The following is a 24,029-nucleotide window of genomic DNA, read 5'->3' on the forward strand; positions in this document are numbered from 1 at the left end:
CAGAAAGAGTGAGACACGGACAGAGAAATTTTTTTGCTGGAAAGCAGAACACGCGCACCCATCCATCCATCCATTTTCTACCGCTTAATCCCTTTGATGTCGCGGGGGGGCGCTGCTGCCTATCTCAGCTACAATCGGGCGGAAGGCGTGGTACACCCTGGACAAGTCGCCACCTCATCACAGGGCCAACACAGATAGACAACATTCCCACTCACATTCACACACTAGGGCCCATTTAGTGTTGCCAATCAACCTATCCCCAGGTGCATGTCTTTGGAGGTGGGAGGAAGCCGGAGTACCCGGAGGGAACCCACGCAGTCACGGGGAGAACATGCAAACTCCACACAGGAAGATCCCGAGCCCGGGATTGAACCCAGGACTACTCAGGACCTTCGTATTGTGAGGCAGACGCACTAACTCCTCTACCACCGTGCTGCCAGAACACTCGCACCTTGTGAGGAAAATAAAACAGTGTTCTACCCCTGATCCGGGCTCTTGGAACAATGTTTGGTGGCCATAAAGTAATATCTATCAAACCAATTGTAACTGATGAGCGCACCGACACTACTTATTTGTGGAGTTAAAGGGGAACATTATCACCAGACCTATGTAAGCGTCAATATATACCTTGATGGTGCAGAAAAAAGACCATATATTTTTTTAACCGATTTCCGAACTCTAAATGGGTGAATTTTGGCGAATTAAACGCCTTTCTGTTTATCGCTCTGGAGGCGATGACGTCAGAATGTGACGTCGCCGAGGTAACACAGCCGCCATTTTCATTTTCAACCCATTGTAAACATTGGGTCTCAGCTCAGTTATTTTCCGTTTTTTCGACTATTTTTTGGAACCTTGGAGACATCATGCCTCGACGGTGTGTTGTCGGAGGGTGTAACAACACTAACAGGGAGGGATTCAAGTTGCACCACTGCCCCGAAGATGCCAAAGTGGCAATAAATCTGCCGCCAGAACCCCATTGAATGTGCCAGAGTGTCTCCACATTTGACCGGCGATGCTAAGACAGACATGGCACAGAGATGTATGGATAACCTGCAGATGCATTTGTAACGATAGAGTCAACGAAATCACAAAGGTGAGTTTTGTTGATGTTGACTTATGTGCTAATCAGACATATTTGGTCGCGGCGTGACTGTCAGCTAATCGATGCTAACATGCTACGCTAATCGACGCTAACATAATATTTACCGGCGGTGCTAAAGCAGACATGGCACAGAGATGTATGGATCACCTGCAGATGCATTTGCAACGATAAAGTCACAGAAATCACAAAGGTGAGTTTTGTTGATGTTGACTGCGAGCTAATCGATGCTAACATGCTGCACTAATCGATGCTAACATGCTATTTACCGGCGGTGCTAAAGCAGACATGGCACAGAGATGTATGGATAACCCGTAGATGCATTTGCAACTATATTACGTTTCCTTCCACCCACATTTAATGCGAAAAAAACACTTACCAATCGATGGATTTAAGTTGCTCCAGTGTCACAAGATGCGAAAGTCCTGATCGTTTGGTCCGCACATTTTACCGACGATGCTAACGCAGCTATTCGGCCATGCTATGGCTATGAATAGCGTCAGTAGCTATTCGCTCTATAGCTTCAGTTTCTTCTTCAATACTTTCATACTCCAACCATCCGTTTCAATACATGCGTAATCTGTTGAATCGCTTAAGCCGCTGAAATCAGAGTCTGAATCCGAGCTTATGTCGCTATATCTTGCTGTGGTATTCGCCATTGTTTGTTTACATTGGCAGCACTGTATGACGTCACAGGGAAATCGCAAATAGCGAAAATCAAGCACTTTAAAGCTTTTTTTAGGGATATTCGGAGACCGGTAAAATTTTGAAAAAAAATTCAAGAAATACAACTTGCCACTGGGAACTGATTTTTATTGTTTTTAACCCTTTTGAAATTGTGATAATGTTCCCCTTTAATGAGACATTGACCGTCACTGAGATGTTCCCTGACATCAGCTGTAGTGCACACATGTCAATAAGCAAATTGCACAAACTTGTCTGAGGAAATCTGAGGTTGTTCATGACATGTTTTGTAAAAGTACAGTTAATAAGTATAACAATTTTCTTCATGTACTTCTTGGTACTAAAACAGAGAAAAAATATGGACTCTTGGTAATTCTGCCATGATTTACTGGTTCCAGCCCACTTAACACTACTAATTGTACGTGCACTCTGATTTAATATTACCTTGACATTCCTAATTTAACCAATTGATCAGACAGAAAAGTCTATGACCCCCGACTAATTACAAAAAAAAACCTACACAACTGCAGGATGGCACTTTCTACAAGTAAGATGAATGTGAAAGCCTTTGGCAGGCATACTACCTTTCTTTTCCGACTCCTGGGGCTTGCTCGAAGTTCACCGATGGATTTGTGCTTGGCCACCTCCTGCAGTTGGAGAAACGGAAAGATTTGTGCTAATCCGTAAATTGGCCATAATCTATCTCAGTAAGAAAAATACAACTCAAAACACTTTCCACATGAGCATACCTTTTTCGTACGGTTCCTTAATCTAGATGGAGCTTCTGAGACGGCCACGGGCGGTGCTTCTTCTGGCAAGGACACCGTTTCATTCAGGAGGACATTCACGTGAGTGCTTGGATTAGTGCCCGATTCTAGAGGGGAGGAACAAAGTTTTTAAGATGACTTCTATGCACCAATAAATACAACCACGCTCCACTGCAGAATGGTTATGTGCAAAATAAAGAAGCCTTGTTTCCATTACTGAGAGTTGCAGCCGAAATGTTTAATGCTGGCTTCATCAGTGCAGAAAATCACACTTTTCATAGTGTGGTAGTCCTTCAGCTCTAATTTCTATTTCACAACATTAGGTTTAGGAAAGTGGAGGACTGCAGTGTTGGGGGTGGGTGGATTATTATTAGTTTGCACTATTTATTTTGTTCAAACATTTGACTATAAGAAAGGGAAAATGTGTTTTACATATCGTTAAAGTGTTGACGAATAAATCAGTTCTAAGCGTGTTTGTGTCTGCCGGAAATCTTTGTGCTGTGTTTTATTAGGGACCGAATGTCCCTTTGGGACAGAGGACCCTGTTGTATTTCTAAAGGTTTTATTATTATTATACCGCCGCCTCTTTGAGCTGTAATTTGACCCCCTTAACATGCTCACCAAATTTTACACACGGATCAGGACTGGCGAAAATTGTCATCTAATAAAAAAACAAACCCCAAAACTCAAAATTGTGCTCTAGCACCCCCTAGGGGAAAACTTGTAACTTCCGTTAGGAATGTCATAGAGCAGGGGTCGGGAACCTTTTTGCCTGAGAGAGCCATACAAGCCAAATATTTAAAAAAGTATTTCCGTGAGAGCCATATAATATTTTTTCTAAGACTGAAAACAACTAAATGCGTGCATTTTTAAGTAGGACCAATATTTTTAAGAGTATAATAAGTCTCTTATTCTTTTGAATAGCACTGTTATTCTGAAGCTAACCAACAATAAATAAAATACTTCGTACCATTAATGCGACTTCTTGAACAGGTGCCGTAGAAACCGGATGGTTGGATTAAAATGCATGAGAATGTTTTATATTTTGAACGTTATTTTTGAAACTGATTACCTGCGGAATTATTCATTAGTTATCCTGTTAAGCAATGTCAGCTAAGACTTATCTGAGAGCCAGATGCAGTCATCAAAAGAGCCGTATCTGGCTCTAGAGCCATTGGTTCCCTACCCCTGTCATAGAGACATGAAACAAAAACCTCTATGTAGGTCTGACTTAGACCTACATTTCATAAAATGACATCCTTCAGCAAAAATAAACAGGAAGTTAGCAAACACCCCTTCAAGAAAAAAGTTTTCTAAAAACTTTCATTTTTGCCTTTTTGAGCTGTAATTTGACCCCCTTAAAATGCTTCAAAACTCACCAAACTGGACACACACATCAGGACTGAAGAAAATTGCCATCTAATAAAAAACCAAACCCTAAAACTCAAAATTCCGCTCTAGCACCCCCTAGGGGAAAAACAGACCAAACTGCTTGTAACTTCTGTTGGGAATGTCGTAGAGACATGAAACAAAAACCTCTATGTAGGTCTGACTTAGACCTACATTTCATAAAATGACATCCTTCAGCAAAAATAAACAGGAAGTTGGCAAACACCCCTTCAAGAAAAAAAATATATAAAAACTTTCATTTTTGCCTTTTTGAGCTGTAATTTGACCCCCTTAAAATGCTTCAAAACTCACCAAACTGGACACACACATCCGGACTGAAGAAAATTGCCATCTAATAAAAATCCAAACCCTAAAACTCAGAATTCCGCTCTAACACCCCCTAGGGGAAAAACAGACAAAACTGCTTGTAACTTCCGTTAGGAATGTCGTAGAGACATGAAACAAAAACCTCTATGTAGGTCTGACTTAGACCTACATTTCATAAAATGAGATCCTTCAGCAAAAATAAACAGGAAGTTGGCAAACACCCCTTCAAGAAAAAAAGTTTTCTAAAAACTTAAATTTTTGCCTTTTTGAGCTGTAATTTGACCCCCTTAAAATGCTTCAAAACTCACCAAACTGGACACACACATGAGGACTGAAGAAAATTGCCATCTAATAAAAAACCAAACCCTAAAACTCAGAATTCCGCTCTAGCACCCCCTAGGGGAAAAACCGACAAAACTGCTTGTAACTTCCGTTAGAATGTCGTAGAGACATGAAACAAAAACCTCTATGTAGGTCTGACTTAGACCTACATTTCATAAAATGACATCCTTCAGCAAAAATAAACAGGAAGTTGGCAAACACCCCTTCAAGAAAAAAGTTTTCTAAAAACTTTCATTTTTGCCCTTTTGAGCTGTAATTTGACCCCCTTAAAATGCTTCAAAACTCACCAGACTGGACACACACATGAGGACTGAAGAAAATTGCTATCTAATAAAAAACCAAACCCCAATACTTAAATTAACAGGAAGTTGGCGAACACCCCTTCAAGAAAAAAGTTTTCTAAAAACTTAAATTTTTGCCTTTTTGAGCTGTAATTTGACCCCCTTAAAATGCTTCAAAACTCACCAAACTGGACACACATCAGGACTGAAGAAAATTGCCATCTAATAAAAAAACAAACCCTAAAACTCAGAATTCCGCTCTAGCACCTCCTAGGGGAAAAACGACAAAACTGCTTGTAACTTCTGTTAGGAATGTCGTAGAGACATGAAACAAAAACCTCTATGTAGGTCTGACTTTGACCTAAATTTCATAAAATGACATCCTTCAGCAAAAATAAACAGGAAGTTGGCAAACACCCCTTCAAGAAAAAAGTTTTCTAAAAACTTTCATTTTTGCCTTTTTGAGCTGTAATTTGACCCCCTTAAAATGCTTCAAAACTCACCAAACTGGACACACACATCAGGACTGAAGAAAATTGCCATCTAATAAAAAACCAAACCCTAAAACTCAAAATTCCGCTCTAGCACCCCCTAGGGGAAAAACAGACCAAACTGTTTGTAACTTCCGTTAGGAATGTCATAGAGACATGAAACAAAAACCTCTATGTAGGTCTGACTTAGACCTACATTTCATAAAATGACATTCTTCAGCAAAAATAAACAGGAAGTTGGCAAACACCCCTTCAAGAAAAAAAAATTCTAAAAACTTTCATTTTTGCCTTTTTGAGCTGTAATTTGACCCCCTTAAAATGCTTCAAAACTCACCAAACTGGACACACACATCAGGACTGAAGAAAATTGTGATCTAATAACAAAACCAAACCCCAATACTTAAAATTGTGCTCTAGCGCCCCTAGGGGAAAAACAGACCAAACTGCTTGTAACTTCCGTTAGGAATGTCATAGAGACATGAAACAAAAACCTCTATGTAGGTCTGACTTAGACCTACATTTCATAAAATGACATTCTTCAGCAAAAATAAACAGGAAGTTGGCAAACACCCCTTCAAGAAAAAAAAATTCTAAAAACTTTCATTTTTGCCTTTTTGAGCTGTAATTTGACCCCCTTAAAATGCTTCAAAACTCACCAAACTGGACACACATCAGGACTGAAGAAAATTGCCATCTAATAAAAAAACAAACCCTAAAACTCAGAATTCCGCTCTAGCACCCCCTAGGGGAAAAAACGACAAAACTGCTTGTAACTTCTGTTGGGAATGTCATAGAGACATGAAACAAAAACCTCTATGTAGGTCTGACTTTGACCTAAATTTCATAAAATGACATCCTTCAGCAAAAATAAACAGGAAGTTGGCAAACACCCCTTCAAGAAAATAAGTTTTCTAAAAACTTTCATTTTTGCCTTTTAGAGCTGTAATTTGACCCCCTTAAAATGCTTCAAAACTCACCAAACTGGACACACACATCAGGACTGAAGAAAATTGCTATCTAATAACAAAACCAAACCCCAATACTTAAAATTGTGCTCTAGCGCCCCCTAGGGGAAAAACAGACAAAACTGCTTGTAACTTCCGTTAGGAATGTCGTAGAGACATGAAACAAAAACCTCTACGCAGGTCTGACTTAGACCTACATTTCATAAAATGACATCCTTCAGCAAAAATAAACAGGAAGTTGGCAAACACCCCTTCAAGAAAATAAGTTTTCTAAAAACTTTCATTTTTGCCTTTTAGAGCTGTAATTTGACCCCCTTAAAATGCTTCAAAACTCACCAAACTGGACACACACATCAGGACTGAAGAAAATTGCTATCTAATAACAAAACCAAACCCCAATACTTAAAATTGTGCTCTAGCGCCCCCTAGGGGAAAAACAGACAAAACTGCTTGTAACTTCCGTTAGGAATGTCGTAGAGACATGAAACAAAAACCTCTACGCAGGTCTGACTTAGACCTACATTTCATAAAATGACATCCTTCAGCAAAAATAAACAGGAAGTTGGCAAACACCCCTTCAAGAAAATAAGTTTTCTAAAAACTTTCATTTTTGCCTTTTTGAGCTGTAATTTGACCCCCTTAAAATGCTTCAAAACTCACCAAACTGGACACACACATCAGGACTGAAGAAAATTGTGATCTAATAACAAAACAAAACCCCAATACTTAAAATTGTGCTCTAGAGCCCCCTAGGAATAAAACACAGACAAAACTGCTCTTGGGAAGAAAAACAGACAAAACCGCTTGTAACTTCCGGTATCGGATATCGGCAAAAAAGCCATTATCGGAGATCTCTAATATAAAGTCAACTTGTTTTTCCACTCTACTGGTACTTAAATGTACTGTCGAGAACCGCCTTCTTGTTTTTTGGCATGGAAAATAGTAATATTACTAAAAAGGCATAGTCCGCTCTGAGGGCTTAACTGCTTGTTTTCCGGCCAACTGCTTGAGAGTGCAGCCAGTTGGGACATCGAGTACAAAAAAAAGGTATCAAAATATGACACAGCTTGATTTGACGAACGTTGGTCGGTAACTATTAGGGCTGCGAATCTTTGGGTGTCCCACGATTCGATTCAATATCGATTCTTGGGGTCACGATTCGATTCAAAATCGATTTTTTTTTCCAATTCAACACGATTCTTGATTCAAAAACGATTTTTTTCCCGATTTAAAAGGATTCTCTATTCATTCAATACATAGGATTTCAGCAGGATCTACCCCAGTCTGCTGACATGCTAGCAGAGTAGTATATTTTTGTAAAAAGCTTTTATAATTGTAAAGGACAATGTTTTATCAACTGATTGCAATAATGTAAATTTGTTTTAACTGTTAAAAGAACCAAAAATATGACTTATTTTATCTTTGTGAAAACATTGGACACAGTGTGTTGTCAAGCTTATGAGATGCGATGCAAATGTAAGCAACTGTGACACTATTGTTATTATTTTTATAAATGTCTAATGATAATGTCAATGAGGGATTTTTAATCACTGCTATGCTGAAATTATAACTAATATTGATACTGTAGTTGATATTCATTTTTGTTTCACTACTTTTGGTTTGTTCTGTGTGGTGTTTGTGTCTCCTCTCAATTGCTCTGTTTATTGCAGTTCTGAGTGTTGCTGGGTCAGGTTCGGTTTTGGAATTGGATTGCATTGTTATGGTATTGCTGTGTATTGTTTTGTTGGATTGATTAACATTAAAAAAGGTAAGGTTTATTCAGGTGTACTGGAGAGGAGGCTACGTCGGATAGTCGAATCTCGGATTCAGGAGGAACGGTGTGGTTTTCGTCCTGGTCGTGGAACTGTGGACCTGCTCTATACTCTCGGCAGGGTTCTTGAGGGTGCATGGGAGTTTGCCCAACCAGTCTACATGTGCTTTGTGGACTTGGAGAAGGCATTCGACCGTGTCCCTCGGGAAGTCCTGTGGGGAGTGCTCAGAGAGTATGGGGTATCGGACTGTCTGATTGTGGCGGTCCGCTCCCTGTATGATCAGTGTCAGAGCTTGGTCCGCATTGCCGGCAGTAAGTCGAACACATTTTCAGTGAGGGTTGGACTCCGCCAAGGCTGTCCTTTGTCACCGATTCTGTTTATAACTTTTATGGACAGAATTTCTAGGCGCAGTCAAGGCGTTGAGGGGTTCCGGTTTGGTAACCGCAGGATTAGGTCTCTGCTTTTTGCAGATGATGTGGTCCTGATGGCTTCATCTGACCGGGATCTTCAGCTCTCGCTGGATCGGTTCGCAGCCGAGTGTGAAGCGACCGGAATGAGAATCAGCACCTCCAAGTCCGAGTCCATGGTTCTCGCCCTGAAAAGGGTAGAGTGCCATCTCCGGGTTGGGGAGGAGACCCTGCCCCAAGTGGAGGAGTTCAAGTACCTAGGAGTCTTGTTCACGAGTGAGGGAAGAGTGGATCGTGAGATCGACAGGCGGATCGGTGCGGCGTCTTCAGTAATGCGGACGTTGTACCGATCCGTTGTGGTGAAGAAGGAGCTGAGCCGGAAGGCAAAGCTCTCAATTTACCGGACGATCTACGTTCCCATCCTCACCTATGGTCATGAGCTTTGGGTCATGACCGAAAGGATAAGATCACGGGTACAAGCGGCCGAAATGAGTTTCCTCCGCCGTGTGGCGGGGCTCTCCCTTGGAGATAGGGTGAGAAGCTCTGCCATCCGGGAGGAACTCAAAGTAAAGCCGCTGCTCCTTCACATCGAGAGGAGCCAGATGAGGTGGTTTGGGCATCTGGTCAGGATGCCACCCGAACGCCTCCCTAGGGAGGTGTTTAGGGCACGTCCAACCGGTAGGAGGCCACGGGGAAGACCCAGGACACGTTGGGAAGACTATGTCTCCCGGCTGGCCTGGGAACGCCTCGGGATCCCCCGGGAAGAGCTGGACGAAGTGGCTGGAGAGAGGGAAGTCTGGGTTTCCCTGCTTAGGCTGTTGCCCCCGCGACCCGACCTCGGATAAGCGGAAGATGATGGATGGATGGATGGATAAAAAAAAAGAAGAGAAAATCGATTCTGAATCGCACAACGTGAGAATCGCGATTCAAATTCGAATAGATTTTTCCCCACACCCCTAGTTACTAAAGTAATACCAAATTTGGTACCCATATTTAATGTCACAGCAAAGTCTGAATACCAGTAATGTGCTATTTCAGGTTGTCTTTTCAAATATATGTCAAGGCGTTACACGTAACTGAAAGTTGATTGACCAGTAAACGAAAGAGACTTCACCTGTCGCCTCCACTGTAGAAAGAAGTTCCTCATGGAATGCATTATTTAAATTCAGCTGGGTCTTACAAAAAAATTCTGTGAGGGAAAAAAAAAAAAAAAAAATCAAGTTATGCATTTATAGCATTTGACTGCACACTGTGAGCAATGGGTCTCACTCCAATGCAATAACCAACCTGCATCGCTAATTTCTGCAGAGTCACTGTCTTTTATGAAAGGAAAAATGATCTAGAAGCAGAAATAAAAGACACAATATGAATAATATGGACCAAATTGCACCAAGGGCAATGTATGCCTATAATAAATCTTCTTGTCATAATGAACCCACTATATTGTGTGACATTTGCACTTTTACTGTCTCACCATTATCATATTATGTTTTAATCTGAATAAATGGCAGGTATCATACCTTTTCGTTCTCGTTCGCTCCATCTTCTTCTGTATAGGACATTCTGCATTTGCGAGGCATTGCAAGAACCGGGGAGGCACCGAACCCAATGGGACTGCTGAGGTCTGGTTGGTCTACTGGGGTGTGACACTCATTCCTCTGAGGTGTTTTTAACACAGAGCACAGCTTTAAGACCCCACCTGGTGTGGGGCCTCGAACTGGTGTGCCTCCTTTGTGCAACGGGGTGCTGGGAGGCAGGTGTCGATCAAAAAGCTCAGGAGAAAGAGCACCTCCAAAATGCACTCGCCTCTTAATCTTCTTTGCAGCAGGGGTCCCAGAGGAATCATCCTGTCCTGTACAGCCAAAAAAATTGAATAAAACACTCAGTGGCATGAAACACATCATGTGATCTTTTAGGGTTGCACAATTACTTAATAAGGAAAAGAAAAACAATTCAAGGGGCCTGATTTTCACGTAGCATTCTGCCTGGATGCAGCCTCCGAGGCATGTTTGAAGTCGGATAAAACACAAGTGACTGGTGCACGACTAGCAGGGGAGTTGGTGTTTTACCTGCTGGCTTCATCTCCAGTAGTGGCGGGAGGGATGAGATTTGGAAAGCAGAGGAGGACTCATCTGTTGAATCTGAAGTAGGGTCACAGCGACCACCAGGGATTCCAAGTTCAACAACATTATCCTGTTGAGAGAATACGTGACTTTTAGGAGTTGAGATGTCTTTAAACAACACATGGGTGTGCACACTTTTTCCACCGAGGGTCGCATACATTAAAATACCGCTAGCTAAAAATAATCCAGTGTGGCTCAAAAGAGGTTTAATCCAGTTTTTATATATATATATATATATCAATCAATCAATGTTTACTTAAATAGCCCTAAATCATTAGTGTCTTTTATATATATATATATATATATATATATATATATATATATATATATATATATATATATATATATATATATATCAGGGCTGTGAATCTTTGGGTGTCCCACGATTCGATTAAATGTCAATTCTTGGGATCCGAATCGCTCTTGCTGCTGGAGGCTATGATTATAAACAATGTGAGGAGCCTTACAACCTGTGACGTCACGCGCACATCGTCTGCTACTTCGGGTAAAGGCAAGTCTTTTTTAATAGCGACCAAAAGCTGCGAACTTTATCGACGATGTTCTCTACTAAATCCTTTCAACAAAAATATGGCAATATCGCGAAAAGATCATGTATGACACATAGAATGGACCTGCTATCTCCATTTAAATAAGAAAATCTTATTTCAGTAGGCCTTTAATGGCCAAGAGATACAGAGCCGGCAAGATAGTCTATGGTCAGAGAGATAGTACAGGCCAAGAGAGTCTATGGTCAGAGAGATAGTACAGGCCAAGAGAGTCTATGGTCAGAGAGATAGTACAGGTACCTCCAAGTTCAAGTAGCGGTATGGCGCATGTTCTTCTGCAATCTTCACTTGACAGCCTTCCAGGGGGCCCACACGCCGCCGCTTGCCGGGCGTAGGTGACATTACTGGAGTGTGGTTCTCTTTTCTTTCTTCCCGGGTGTTCACGTCTGAGATAACAGAAAGCGCCAATCAAAAAAACGCACGTTAGAACATTTCTTTGTGTTTGGCTTAAACCTTTTAAAAGAGTAAAAGAGCAGAATGAGAGGGTAATGGTCAACATTTTTCTTTTCTAATCTATTGGTAGCAAAGAGAGAGGTCAGGTTATCTGCAGGTTTCAGCGAGTCAAATTTAAGACTTTTTAAGGCCTTTTTAATGCCACCTTGAATGAAATTTAAGACCGAAAAAAATAATAAAAAATCTACCAATATAAGCGATGGTTGGGGATCCCCACTATACTACAACCTCAATGACAATCAGTCAAGTTTACTTTTTGTATGTTTATTAATAAACAAACTGATAAGCACCACTCTGCCAAACAGCTTATCAAATCAATCCAATCCACTTTATTTATATAGCACATTTAAACAACAATAACGTTTCCAAAGTGCTGCACAGCCATGTTAAAAACAATTTAAAAAAATAAATAAATAAAATAAAAAAAGTATATATATATATATATATATATATATATATATATATATATATATATATATATATATATATATATATATTATGCTCCACCAATGACTGAATAAAAACAAAAAATAAATAAATATAAAACCAATAAAAACAATATAAAAACAAATATGATTAAAAACTATTTTAAAGGGTAAAATAAATTAAAACAGTAAAATAGAAATCAAAGTGTATAAAAAACACAGAGGACAACAGAGGACCACACAACTCACGTAGTGTTAAAAGCCAAAGAATAAAAGTGGGTCTTAAGACGAGACTTAAAACACTCCACTGTGGAAGCAGTTTGAACATGGAGGGGCAGAGTGTTCCAGAGCTTAGGGCCGACCACAGAGAAGGCCCTGTCTCCCCTGGTCTTAAGTCTGGTCTTGGGCACCACGAGCTGGAACTGGCTCTCGGACCTCAGAGCCCGCGCAGGAATGTAAATTTGGATGAGGTCCGAGATATATTGAGGTGCCAGTCCATGTAAAGATTTAAAAACAAACAGCAATGTTATCTCGAGAGATCCAAAAACTTTGACATCCAAAACAAACAAACCAACACCAACGCCAGTAAAAACATAACCGAGGTGAGGGTAAAAATAAATTACATTTGGTCAATAATAGTGCAATAATAGTGCATAACAGTATTATAACACCAACAACAAAACACTGAACACACACTCAAATGAGCCTCAGCTGAGCTTCAGCTGGCTGTTCTCATTCACGATTTCTGCCTCTATTTTTTTCAGCTCACTCATTTTTTCTTTGTATCTCTCAGAGATACAAAGAAAAAATGAGTGAGCTGAAATCACTCACTTTTACTCAAAGACGTGCCGTAACTTTTACTCAAAGACGTGCCCCGTAAAAAAAAAAAAAAAAAACTGGCCCGACAATTTAAGACCATTGAGTACTAAATTTAAGACCATTTTAGGAATTTCTAACAAATGTAATACTTTTTCCTAGAGCCCAAAAAAAGTCTGCGGGCTATAGAGCGTTTTCCGTTCGGGCTCCAGTACTCTGGAATGCCCTCCCGGTAACAGTTTGAGATGCTACCTCAGTAGAAGCATTTAAGTCTCACCTTAAAACTCATTTGTATACTCTAGCCTTTAAATAGACCTCCTTTTTAGACCAGTTGATCTGCCGCTTCTTTTCTTTTTTTCTCCTATGTGCCCCCCCTCCCTTGTGGAGGTGGTCCGGTCCGATGACCATGGATGAAGTACTGGCTGTCCAGAGTCGAGACCCAGGTTGGACCGCTCGTCGGGACCCAGGATGGACCGCTCGCCTGTGTATCGGTTAGGGACATCTCTACGCTGCTGATCCGCCTCCGCTTGGGATGGTTTCCTGTGGACGGAACTCTCGCTGCTGTCTTGGATCCGCTTTGAACTGAACTCTCGCGGCTGTGTTGGAGCCACTATGGATTGAACTTTCACAGTATCATGTTAGACCCGCTCGACATCCATTGCTTTCGGTCCCCTAGAGGGTGGGGGTTGCCCACATCTGAGGTCCTCTCCAAGGTTTCTCATAGTCAGCATTGTCACTGGCGTCCCACTGGATGTGAATTCTCCCTGCCCACTGGGTGTGAGTTTTCCTTGCCCTTTTGTGGGTTCTTCTGAGGATGTTGTAGTCGTAATGGTTTGTGCAGTCCTTTGAGACATTTGTGATTTGGGGCTATATAAATAAACATTGATTGATTGATTGATTGATTTACCGTAACAGTATCAGACTGTTTTTTACATGTTTATTGTAATTGTTGCACAACATGTTATACCTTGCTATCGGTCAAAGATAAACAAAATACCACGTCACTGACTTTACTTTGGGGAAAATGACAAAACAGCTGTTTATCCATTTTCTGAGTGAACGGAGTTGTCAGAACGCTGGTTTGTAATCTATTAAACATAATATACCAAACTGAATTTAGATTTAGATTGGACGTGTCATTGTGAAAATGCTGAAAGGAAAATTAAAAGTATGTTGGAGTTCGGGTGTTGGTGGAAGGAACAGTTATAAAGTCATCCAAAATAATTTGTGTTACAAAGGGGGCAGAAAAATATAAGATTATTCGTCTTCCATCTGCTCCTTTCTGATCATGGAAATGTATAAGAAACAAAAAAAAACCAATGAAAGTGTCAATTGTACGTGGCTTGTATATATGCATTTTCATGAAAGGAATAAAAATAAATGATGATGATGCTGATTAATAAAGTTTGACTGACCTATCTGACTGTTTTGTTGACATTTCCTTTAGCTCAACTCCATCTAAAGGATGCATAACGTAACCCCAGCCTCTACTTTTGCGTCTATTCTATGCGCCTTAAAGTGCGGTGCGCCTTATATATGAACACAGTTTTATAATAGGCCATTCATTGAAGGCGCGCCTTATAAAGCAGAAAATACGGTATGTTAATAAAAATTAACAATACCAGATTTGTTTTTAAATGTATGTATACTTTTTATTTTTATTTATTTTTTAGCTTTTTTAAAAGACAATGCCTATCATCATAACAAATTCTTAAAAATACACAATGGCGATATGTTAACCACGCCTAACAAGTATCTTAGCAGTCTAGGCCTAGGGCAGTGGTTCTCAACATTTTTTCAGTGATGTACCCCCTGTGAACATTTTTTTTAATTCAAGTACCCCTTAATCAGAACAAAACATTTTTGGTTGAAAAAAAGAGATGAAGTAAAATACAGCACTATGTCATCAGTTTCTGATTTATTAAATTGTATAACAGCGCAAAACATCGCTCATTTGTAGTGGTCTTTCTTGAACTATTTGGGGGAAAAAGATATACAAATAAGTAAAAACTTGTTGAAAAATAAACAAGTGATTAAATTATAAATAAAGATTTCTACACATAGAAGTAATCATCAACTTAAAGTGCCCTCTTTGGGGATTGTAATAGAGATCCATCTGGATTCATCAACTTAATTCTAAACATTTCTTCACAAAAAAATAAATTTTTAACATCAATATTTCTGGAACATGTCCACAAAAAAAATCAAGCTGTCAACACTGAATATTGCATTGTTGCATTTCTTTTCACAGTTAATGAACTTATATTCATATTTTGTTGACGTATTATTCAGTAAATATATTAATAAAGGATTTTTGAATTGCTGCGATAATTAGAATAGTTTTTAAAAATCTCACGTACCCCTTGGCAGACCTTCAAGTACCCCTATTTGAGAACCACTGGTCTAGAGGAAACCCTGATATTCTTAGTTTACATCTCTGAGAAACAACATTTCCATACTGATATAACAATGACCACTGCAGAGGACACTGCCTTCCTTAGTGTAAAAGTAAAAAAAACGCCAAACTGGAGATTATTGTTTTACACTTTTTATGTGGATGTCAATTTAAAGACATCAACTAAAAGTTTTTCTTTTTAATATTCGCTTGAAACCGCAAGTGTTCCTGCACAATTATTTGCACTTAAAAATACATGTTTGTCGTACAAAATAAGATGGTTTCAGAGTTAGTCTTGCGTTGTTGATCTGTTTTTGTGCGAGGTTCAAGACATTAAGAACTTCTACTGAAGGACCCCTGTTAAAACTTTTAATCTTGTAGCAACGTTGCAGACTCACCAGACAGATTATCTCTTGTCATGACGCATCCTCCAGTGCTGTCATTCTGCCTTGGCATCGGATCACAGGTTTCACGCTCCTCCAAATTCAACAGATTCTGGAAGGAAGCCATTTTCTGCTTCAGGGTGGATGCTATCCGGGGGAGGTAGGGGCTGCCTCCTACATGCTGGGAGTTCAGATGGCATAAAATACAATTTGACTCGAATGAAGCAGGTCAAATAAATCATCCAGGTAAAATTAATGCTCTGACTTCGAAGCAAGCGTAACTCTTTAAATGGGCTGTTTGCAGCATTTACACAGATACCTGAACGACGCCAACTTTTCAATGTATTTTACATAGTATAATCCGTGCTCTTACGGCTTCTCGTGCGTAGCGCAGGGCTTCCCACAGCGCTTTGTTGCTGAGGTGGCCGCCTTAAAGGCCTACTGAAATGAGACTTTCTTATTTAAACGGGGATAGCAGGTCCATTCTATGTGTCATACTTGATCATTTCGATATATTGCCATATTTTTGCTGAAAGGATTTAGTAGAGAACATCCACGATAAAGTTCGCAACTGGAGAAAAGCCCCGCCTCTACTGGAAGTCGCAGACGATGACGTCACATATTCACATTGTTTTTAATGGGAGCCTCCAACAAAAAGTGCTATTCGGACCGAGAAAACGACAATTTCCCCATTAATTTGAGCGAGGATGAAAGATTTGTGTTTGAGGATATTGATAGTGACGGACTATAAAAAAAATTAGGACAGATTCCGATGTTTTTAGAGACATTTACTAGGATAACCCCGAAAGGGAATAAGCGGTAGAAAATGGATGGATGGATGGATGGAATTCTGGGAAGTCCCTTATCTTTCTATTGTGTTGCTAGTGTTTTAGTGAGTTTAATAGCACCTGATAGTCGGAAGGGTGTCTCCACGGGCGTCTTGACGCCAATGTCTCAGGGGAGTCGACGGCAGCTATGGACGGCACAAGCTCAGCTTTTCTCCGGTAAGAAGCGACTTTTTACCACAATTTTCTCACCGAAAACCTGCCGGTTGACAAATGGTTGGGATCCATGTTCGCTTGACCGCGCTCTGATCCATAGTAAAGTTTCACCTCCAGGAATTTTAAACAAGGAATCACCGTGTGTTTGTGTGGCTAAAGGCTAAAGCTTCCCAACTCCATCTTTCTACTGTGACTTCTCCAATATCCATCCCATCCATTTTCTACCGCTTATTCCCTTTTGGGGTCACGGGGGGCGCTAGCGCCTATCTCAGCTACAATCGGACGGAAGGCGGGGTACACCCTGGACAAGTCGCCACCTCATCGCAGGGCCAACACAGATAGACAACATTCACACTCACATTCACAGACTGGGGCCAATTTTAGTGTTGCCAATCAACCTATCCCCAGGTGCATGTCTTGGGAGGTGGGAGGAAGCCGGAGTACCCGGAGGGAACCCACGCATTCACGGGGAGAACATGCAAACTCCACACAGAAAGATCCCGAGCCTGGAATTGAACCCAGGACTGCAGGACCTTCGTATTGTGAGGCAGACGCACTAACCCCTCTTCCACCGTGAAGCCCCCCATAATTAATTGAACAAATTGCAAAAGATTCAGCAACACAGATGTCCAAAAAACTGTAATTAGGCCATTAAAGCAGACGACTTTTAGCTGTGTGTGTGCGCAGCGCTCATACGTCCTAAAAACCCGTGACGTCTTGCGTACACGTCATCATTACACGACGTTTTCAAGACGAAACTCCCGGGAAATTTAAAATTGTAATTTAGTAAACTAAAAAGGCCGTATTGGCATGTGTTGCAATGTTATTATTTCATCATTGATATATAAACTATCAGACTGCGTGGTTGGTAGTAGTGGCTTTCAGTAGGCCTTTAAGGTACCCTAAGGTTTTTTGTCATACTTGTTCATTTCGCGATATTGCCATATTTTTGCTGAAAGGATTTAGTAGAGAACATCCACGATAAAGTTTGCAACTTTTGCTCGCTAATAAAAGCCTTGCCTGTACCGGAAGTAGCAGACGAGGTGCGCGTGACGTCACGGGTTGTAGGGCTCCTCACATCTGAACATTGTTTATAATCATGGCCACCAGCAGCAAGAGCTATTCGGACCGAGAAAGCGACGATTTCTCCATCAATTAGAGCGAGGATGAAAGATTTGTGGATGAGGAAAGTTAGAGTATAGCACAAAAAAAAAAAAAAGGCGACTGCTCCAGGTGGCAGCAGTGGGAGCGTTTCAGATGTAATTAGACACATTTACTAGGATAATTCTGGAAGATCCCTTATCTGCTTATTGTTTTAATAGTGTTTTAGTGAGATTGTAAAGTCATACTGAAAGCCGGAGGGCTGCGGTGAACGCCAGTGTCTCTGAGAGAAGCCGAGGAGCCAAGATCACAGCTGCCTTTTTGAGCTTAATATCACAATTTTCCCCATCCAAAAACTTGCTGGTTGACGTAGAGAACCATGTTCGCTTGACCGCTCTGTGTTAAAGCTTCACAACAAACAAAGAAACACCGGCTGTGTTTCGGAGCTAAAGGCAGCTGCAATCCACCGCTTTCCACAAACAGCAATATTCTTTATAATCTCCATTATTAATTGAACAAATTGCAAAAGATTCAGCAACACAGATGTCCAAATTACTGTGTAATTATGCGATGAAAAGAGACGACTTTTAGCCGTAAGTTGTGCAGGCCTAATATGTTCGCTACAACCGGTGATGTCATCATTCTGCAACGTTTTCACCAAGAAACTCCGCAGGAAATTTAAAATTGCAATTTAGTTAACTAAAAAGGCCGTATTGGCATGTGTTGCAATGTTAATATTTCATCATTGATATATAAACTATCAGACTGCGTGGTCGCTAGTAGTGGCTTTCAGTAGGCCTTTAACAACAAAGAGCCACCGCCTAAATAAAGTCTTAACAAGCTGCTCCGCTTAGTTCTGCCTCTGTCAGTATGTCTCTGCAGCACTCAGCATTGTCCCACCCACAAAACTATCTGATTGGTTACACACAGAGCGGTAACAGCCAATCAGCAGTGCGTATTCAGAGCGCATGCAGTCAATACTCACAGCACAGGCAGAAAGGATAGACAGTGGAGTGAACAGATAGTTGTTTAACAGGTGAGCATAATGCAGCGGACTCTCCCCAAATTATAATAAACACTTCCCAGTCAAGTACTAGTAACATCACTATGAGCCCGTTGATGTTCTAGAAATATAAGGGGCAGCTCAGCTCGCTCGCAGTCCTCGAGGTGAAGGCTAATTGGCTTTTAGCATAACGTTAGCTCATTTTGCTGCGTGTGTGTGTGTTATGGACAGCAAAGCCCTGTCTGTCTGAGAGAAAGACAAGCATTATTGACCTACAGTTAACAACTAAGTTATTTCACTTTACCTTTTTCTGTGTTGAAGCAGCCAAAATGGACATTGTGTTAAATAAAGAGTTTATGTCTCTGATAGTTTATATCATAATGTAACTGCATCATAAAGCCTAGATGAACTCCATGGTGTTCAGGGTTGAATAGTCTCTCCTATCGTTAATGTACTATTTTTTCAGCAATAGTTACATTAATCATTAGTAATGTAGCTGCCTAGTTTTGAATGGCAGAGTCCCTGCTATCACATGTTGATAAAAACATAACATTTACACAATACAAATCAACTACAGGCTTCCCAAATGCTGTAATAAATTAATAAATTAAGCATGATGAGTTGAGGATATGTCAGCATGTGGCCCCACTTTTAACTCTTTTTTTCAAACGCTTATTACAGTAAGTCATTAATTTAACTTGGTCATTATTTTGTCTTAGTAAGTCAAATTTTACTAAGACAAAACAACGACATACTTGGTAACTCAGGTAACTAGGACTGTTTTGTTTTTACTTTACGGAAAAAATATAGAGATATAAATTGTTTCATGTGACGAAGCCGGCCTACTTCACTCTAGTCTGTAGTCCATTGCCCCCCCGGCTGTGGCAGCAGCAATGAGATGGAGATGTTATGGTGGCGATTGGTCAAATTACACTGTTCCTTACACCCACTTCCCCGTTTGCCTACACCACCTTAACTAACACATTTTCTGGGGGAAACACTGGTAACGCATTTCAATGAGGTGTTGTTAGCTGATGATAACAATTTGGATATTTAGTGTATCAATTAATATATATTTTTTTAAATGCATTCCAAATATTAGAAGGGTTTTTGTTGTGGCAGTCGATTTCTGAGTGGAATGTTATTAAAATATAATTCATGGCATCAATCAAAACTAGAACGTCTTCAGAACACTTAATTGCTGTGACTACTTCTCACCTGTGGAGTCCGAAGTTTTGATGAATCCTTCATTTTCTGCTGGCCAATGAATCGGATGAGAGAATTGCTTCCTGGGGAGCCCCTTAGACCAATGTTGGACCTTCTCCTTGCCTTCATTTGTGCCAAACGAGACTTTTCTGGTGGAGGAGGCAAAAACAGTGGTCAAACGCTGAGATCATTATCCATGCGTTTGTTACGCCTCGTCTCGATTACTGTAACGTATTATTTTCGGGTCTCCCCATGTCTAGCATTGAAAGATTACAGTTGGTACAAAATGCGGCTGCTAGACTTTTGACAAGAACAAGAAAGTTTGATCATATTACACCTGTACTGGCTTCCTGTGCACTTAAGATGTGACTTTAAGGTTTTACTACTTACGTATAAAATACTACACGCTCTAGCTCCATCCTATCTTGCCGATTGTATTGTACCATATGTCCCGGCAAGAAATCTGCGTTCAAAAGACTCCGGCTTATTAGTGATTCCCAAAGCCCAAAAAAAGTCTGCGGGCTATAGAGCGTTTTCATTACTCCAGTACTCTGGAATGCCCTCCCGGTAAAAGTTTGAGATGCCACCTCAGTAGAAGCATTTAAGTCTCACCTTAAAACTCATTTGTATACTCTAGCCTTTAAATAGACTCCCTTTTTCGACCAGTTGATCTGCCGTTTCTTTTCTTTTTCTCCTATGTCCCACTCTCCCTTGTGGAGGGGGTCCGGTCCGATCCGGTGGCCATGTACTGCTCGCCTGTGTATTGGCTGGGGACATCTCTGCGCTGCTGATCCGCCTCCGCTTGGGATGGTTTCCTGCTGGCTCCGCTGTGAACGCGACTCTCGCTGCTGTGTTGGATCCGCTTTGGACTGGACTCTCGCGACTGTGTTGGATCCATTATGGATTGAACTTTCACAGTATCATGTTAGACCCGCTCGACATCCATTGCTTTCCTCCTCTCCAAGGTTCTCATAGTCATCATTGTCACCGACGTCCCACTGGGTGTGAGTTTTCCTTGCCCTTATGTGGGCCTACCAAGGATGTCTTAGTGGTTTGTGCAGCCCTTTGAGACACTAGTGATTTAGGGCTATATAAGTAAACATTGATTGATTGCAAACTTGCATGAGTCTTAAAAGAACAAAAAAAAACAGATACCACAGTGCCACAATTCTCACCTGTGTGTTCTGATGAGGTCGGGGTGAAACTTTGGACAGAAATACCAAACTGCGACGGTGTAAGAAAATTAAGAGGGGCTAGACTAATCCTTGAAACAGGAGCAGAGTCATCCTGGGAAGGCTGGGACATTTTCTCCTTCTGGTCCGTCTCCTTGATATGGTCAGTGGCCATCTTCGTAAAGCAAAAAGTGGGTTAATGTCAACACAGGATAATAAACACTTAACATAATTAACTCAGAATATACAGTCGTGGTCAAAAGTTTACATACACTTGTGAAGAACATAATGTCATGGCTGTCTTAAGTTTGTAATCATTTCTATGACTCTTATTTTTTTGAGTGGTTCTTTTATGAATTTATTATGGGTCTACTGGAGGGCTCACCAACCTTTTTGAAACCAAGAGCTACTTCTTGGGTACTGATTAATGCGAAGGGCTACCAGTTTGATACACACTTAAATAAATTGCCAGAAATAGCCAATTTGCTCAATTTACCTTTAATAAATAAATTTATATATATAAAAAATTGGTATTTTTGTCTGTCATTCCGTCGCACATTTTTTTTCCTTTTACGGAAGGTTTTTTGTAGAGAATAAATGATGAAAAAAACACTTAATTGAACGGTTTAAAAGAGGAGAATACACACAAAAAATTAAAATAAATTTAAAACATAGTTTATCTTCAATTTCGACTCTTTAAAATTCAAAATTCAACCAAAAAAAATGAAGAGAAAAACAAACTAAGTCGAATCTTTTTGAAAAAAAATTAAAAAATAATTTATGGAACATCATTAGTAATTTTTCCTGATTAAGATTAATTTTAGAATTTTAATGACATGTTTTAAATAGGTAAAAACCCAATCTGCATTTTGTTAGAATATATAAAAAAGTTATTTTTCTAACAAAGACAAATCATTATTTCTTTTAGATTTTCCACAACAAAATTTTCAAAAGAAATTCAAGACTTTGAAATAAGATTTAAATTTGATTCTACAGATTTTCTAGATTTGCCAGAATAATTTTTTTGAATTTTAATAATATTCTTCGTCGAAAAAACAGAAGCTAAAATTAAGAATTAAATTAACATGTATTCATTATTCTTTACAATAAAAAATATTTTATATATCCTTTAACATTGATTTTAATTGACAGGAGAGAAAAGGAAGGAATTTAAAAGGTAAAAAAGGTATATATGTTTAAAAATCCTAAAATCATTTTTAAGGTTTTGTTTTTTTCTATAAAATTGTCTTTCGGAAAGTTATAAGAAGGAAAGTAAAAAAATAAATGAATTTATTTAAACAAGTGAAGACCAAATCTTTAAAATATTTTATTGGATCTTCAAATTCTATTTGAGTTTTGTCTCTCCTAGAATTAAAAATGACGAGTGAGACCAGCTTGCTAGTAAATAAAGAAAATTTAAAAAATAGAGGCAGCTCACTGGTAAGTGCTGCTATTTGAGTTATTTTTAGATCAGGCCAGCGGGCGACTCATCTGGTTCTTACGGGCACCACGTTGGTGACCCCTGGTCTACTGAAAATGTGAGAAAATCTGCTGGGTCAAAAGTATACATTAATATTTGCTTACATGTTCCTTGGCAAGTTTCACTCCAATAAGGCGCTTTTGGTAGCCATCCACAAGCTTTTAGTTGATTTTTTTGACCACTCCTCTTGACAAAATTGGTGCAGTTCAGCTAAATGTGTTTGGTTTTCTGATATGGACTTGTTTCTTCAGCATTGTCCACACGTTTAAGTCAGGAATTTGGGAAGGACATTCTAAAACCTTCATTCTAGCCTGATTTAGCCATTCCTTTAACACTATTTATGAGTGTTTGGGGTCATTGTCCTGTTGGAACACCCAACTGCCCCCAAGACCCAACCTCTGGGCTGACAATTATAGGTTGTCCTGAAAAACTCAGAGGTAATCCTCCATTTTTCATTGTCCCATTTACTCTCTGTAAAGCACCAGCTCCATTGGGAGCAAAACAGGCCTGTAGCATAATACTACCACCACCATGCTTGACGGTAGGGATGGTGTTCCTGGGATTTTCCCTTTTTGGGGTCGCAAGGGGGTGCTGGAGCCTATTCAGCCGGAAGGTGGGGTTCACCCTGGACAAGTCGTTACCTCAGTGCAAGGCCAACACAGATAGACGACATTCACGCACTAGGGCCAATTTGGTGTTGCCAATCAACCTATCTCCAGGTGCATGTCTTTGGAGGTGGGAGGGAACCCACACAGTCACGGGGAGAACATGCAAACTCCACACAGAAAGAACCCGAGCCCGGGATTGTATTGCTTGGTATTGTGGCCAAACCGCTCAATTTTTGTTTCATCTGACCACAGAACGTTCTTCCAGAATGTCATATCTTTGTCCACGTGAGGTCAGATGGAACAAGAAGCTAGCTGTTTAGCCACAATACCCAGCAATATGTTTGGAGGAGAAAAGGTGAGGCCTTTAATCACAGAAATACCATTCCTACCGTCAAGCATGGTGGTGGTAGTATTATGATCTGGGCTTGTTTTACTGCCAATGGAACTGGTGCTTTGCAGAGAGTAAATGGGACAATAAAAAAAGGAGGATTACCTCCAAATTCTTCAGGACAACTTGCTTAGTAGGCAGTAGGATACATTGAGATACAAACCCTGTTTCCATATGAGTTGGGAAATTGTGTTAGATGTAAATATAAACGGAATAAAATTATTTGCAAATCCTTTTCAACCCATATTCAGTTGAATGCACTACAAAGACAATATTTTTAATGTTCAAACTCAAACTTTTTTTTTGCAAATGATTAAATTAGAATTTCATGGCTGCAACACGTGCCAAAGTAGTTGGGAAAGGGCATGTTCACCACTGTATTACA

At 40.1% G+C, this 24,029-nt stretch overlaps 1 protein-coding gene across 1 annotated transcript in view; it reads right to left on the reverse strand.

Annotated features, from left to right (window-relative positions):
- cdca2 (cell division cycle associated 2) overlaps nucleotides 1-24,029 on the reverse strand; it is a 40,342-nt gene that overhangs the window by 14,860 nt on the left and 1,453 nt on the right. The window contains exons 2-11 of the mRNA XM_061907079.1: nucleotides 21,172-21,343; nucleotides 20,009-20,145; nucleotides 15,701-15,866; nucleotides 11,454-11,599; nucleotides 10,594-10,717; nucleotides 10,045-10,376; nucleotides 9,812-9,863; nucleotides 9,639-9,713; nucleotides 2,533-2,657; nucleotides 2,368-2,430 (exon numbers count right to left, since the gene is read on the reverse strand). Coding sequence (XP_061763063.1) covers nucleotides 2,368-2,430; nucleotides 2,533-2,657; nucleotides 9,639-9,713; nucleotides 9,812-9,863; nucleotides 10,045-10,376; nucleotides 10,594-10,717; nucleotides 11,454-11,599; nucleotides 15,701-15,866; nucleotides 20,009-20,145; nucleotides 21,172-21,343 — 1,392 coding nt within the window. The remainder of the gene's footprint in view (nucleotides 1-2,367; nucleotides 2,431-2,532; nucleotides 2,658-9,638; nucleotides 9,714-9,811; nucleotides 9,864-10,044; nucleotides 10,377-10,593; nucleotides 10,718-11,453; nucleotides 11,600-15,700; nucleotides 15,867-20,008; nucleotides 20,146-21,171; nucleotides 21,344-24,029) is intronic.

This window comes from Nerophis ophidion, linkage group LG07, assembly GCF_033978795.1.
Source record: "Nerophis ophidion isolate RoL-2023_Sa linkage group LG07, RoL_Noph_v1.0, whole genome shotgun sequence".
Lineage (NCBI taxonomy): Eukaryota > Metazoa > Chordata > Actinopteri > Syngnathiformes > Syngnathidae > Nerophis > Nerophis ophidion.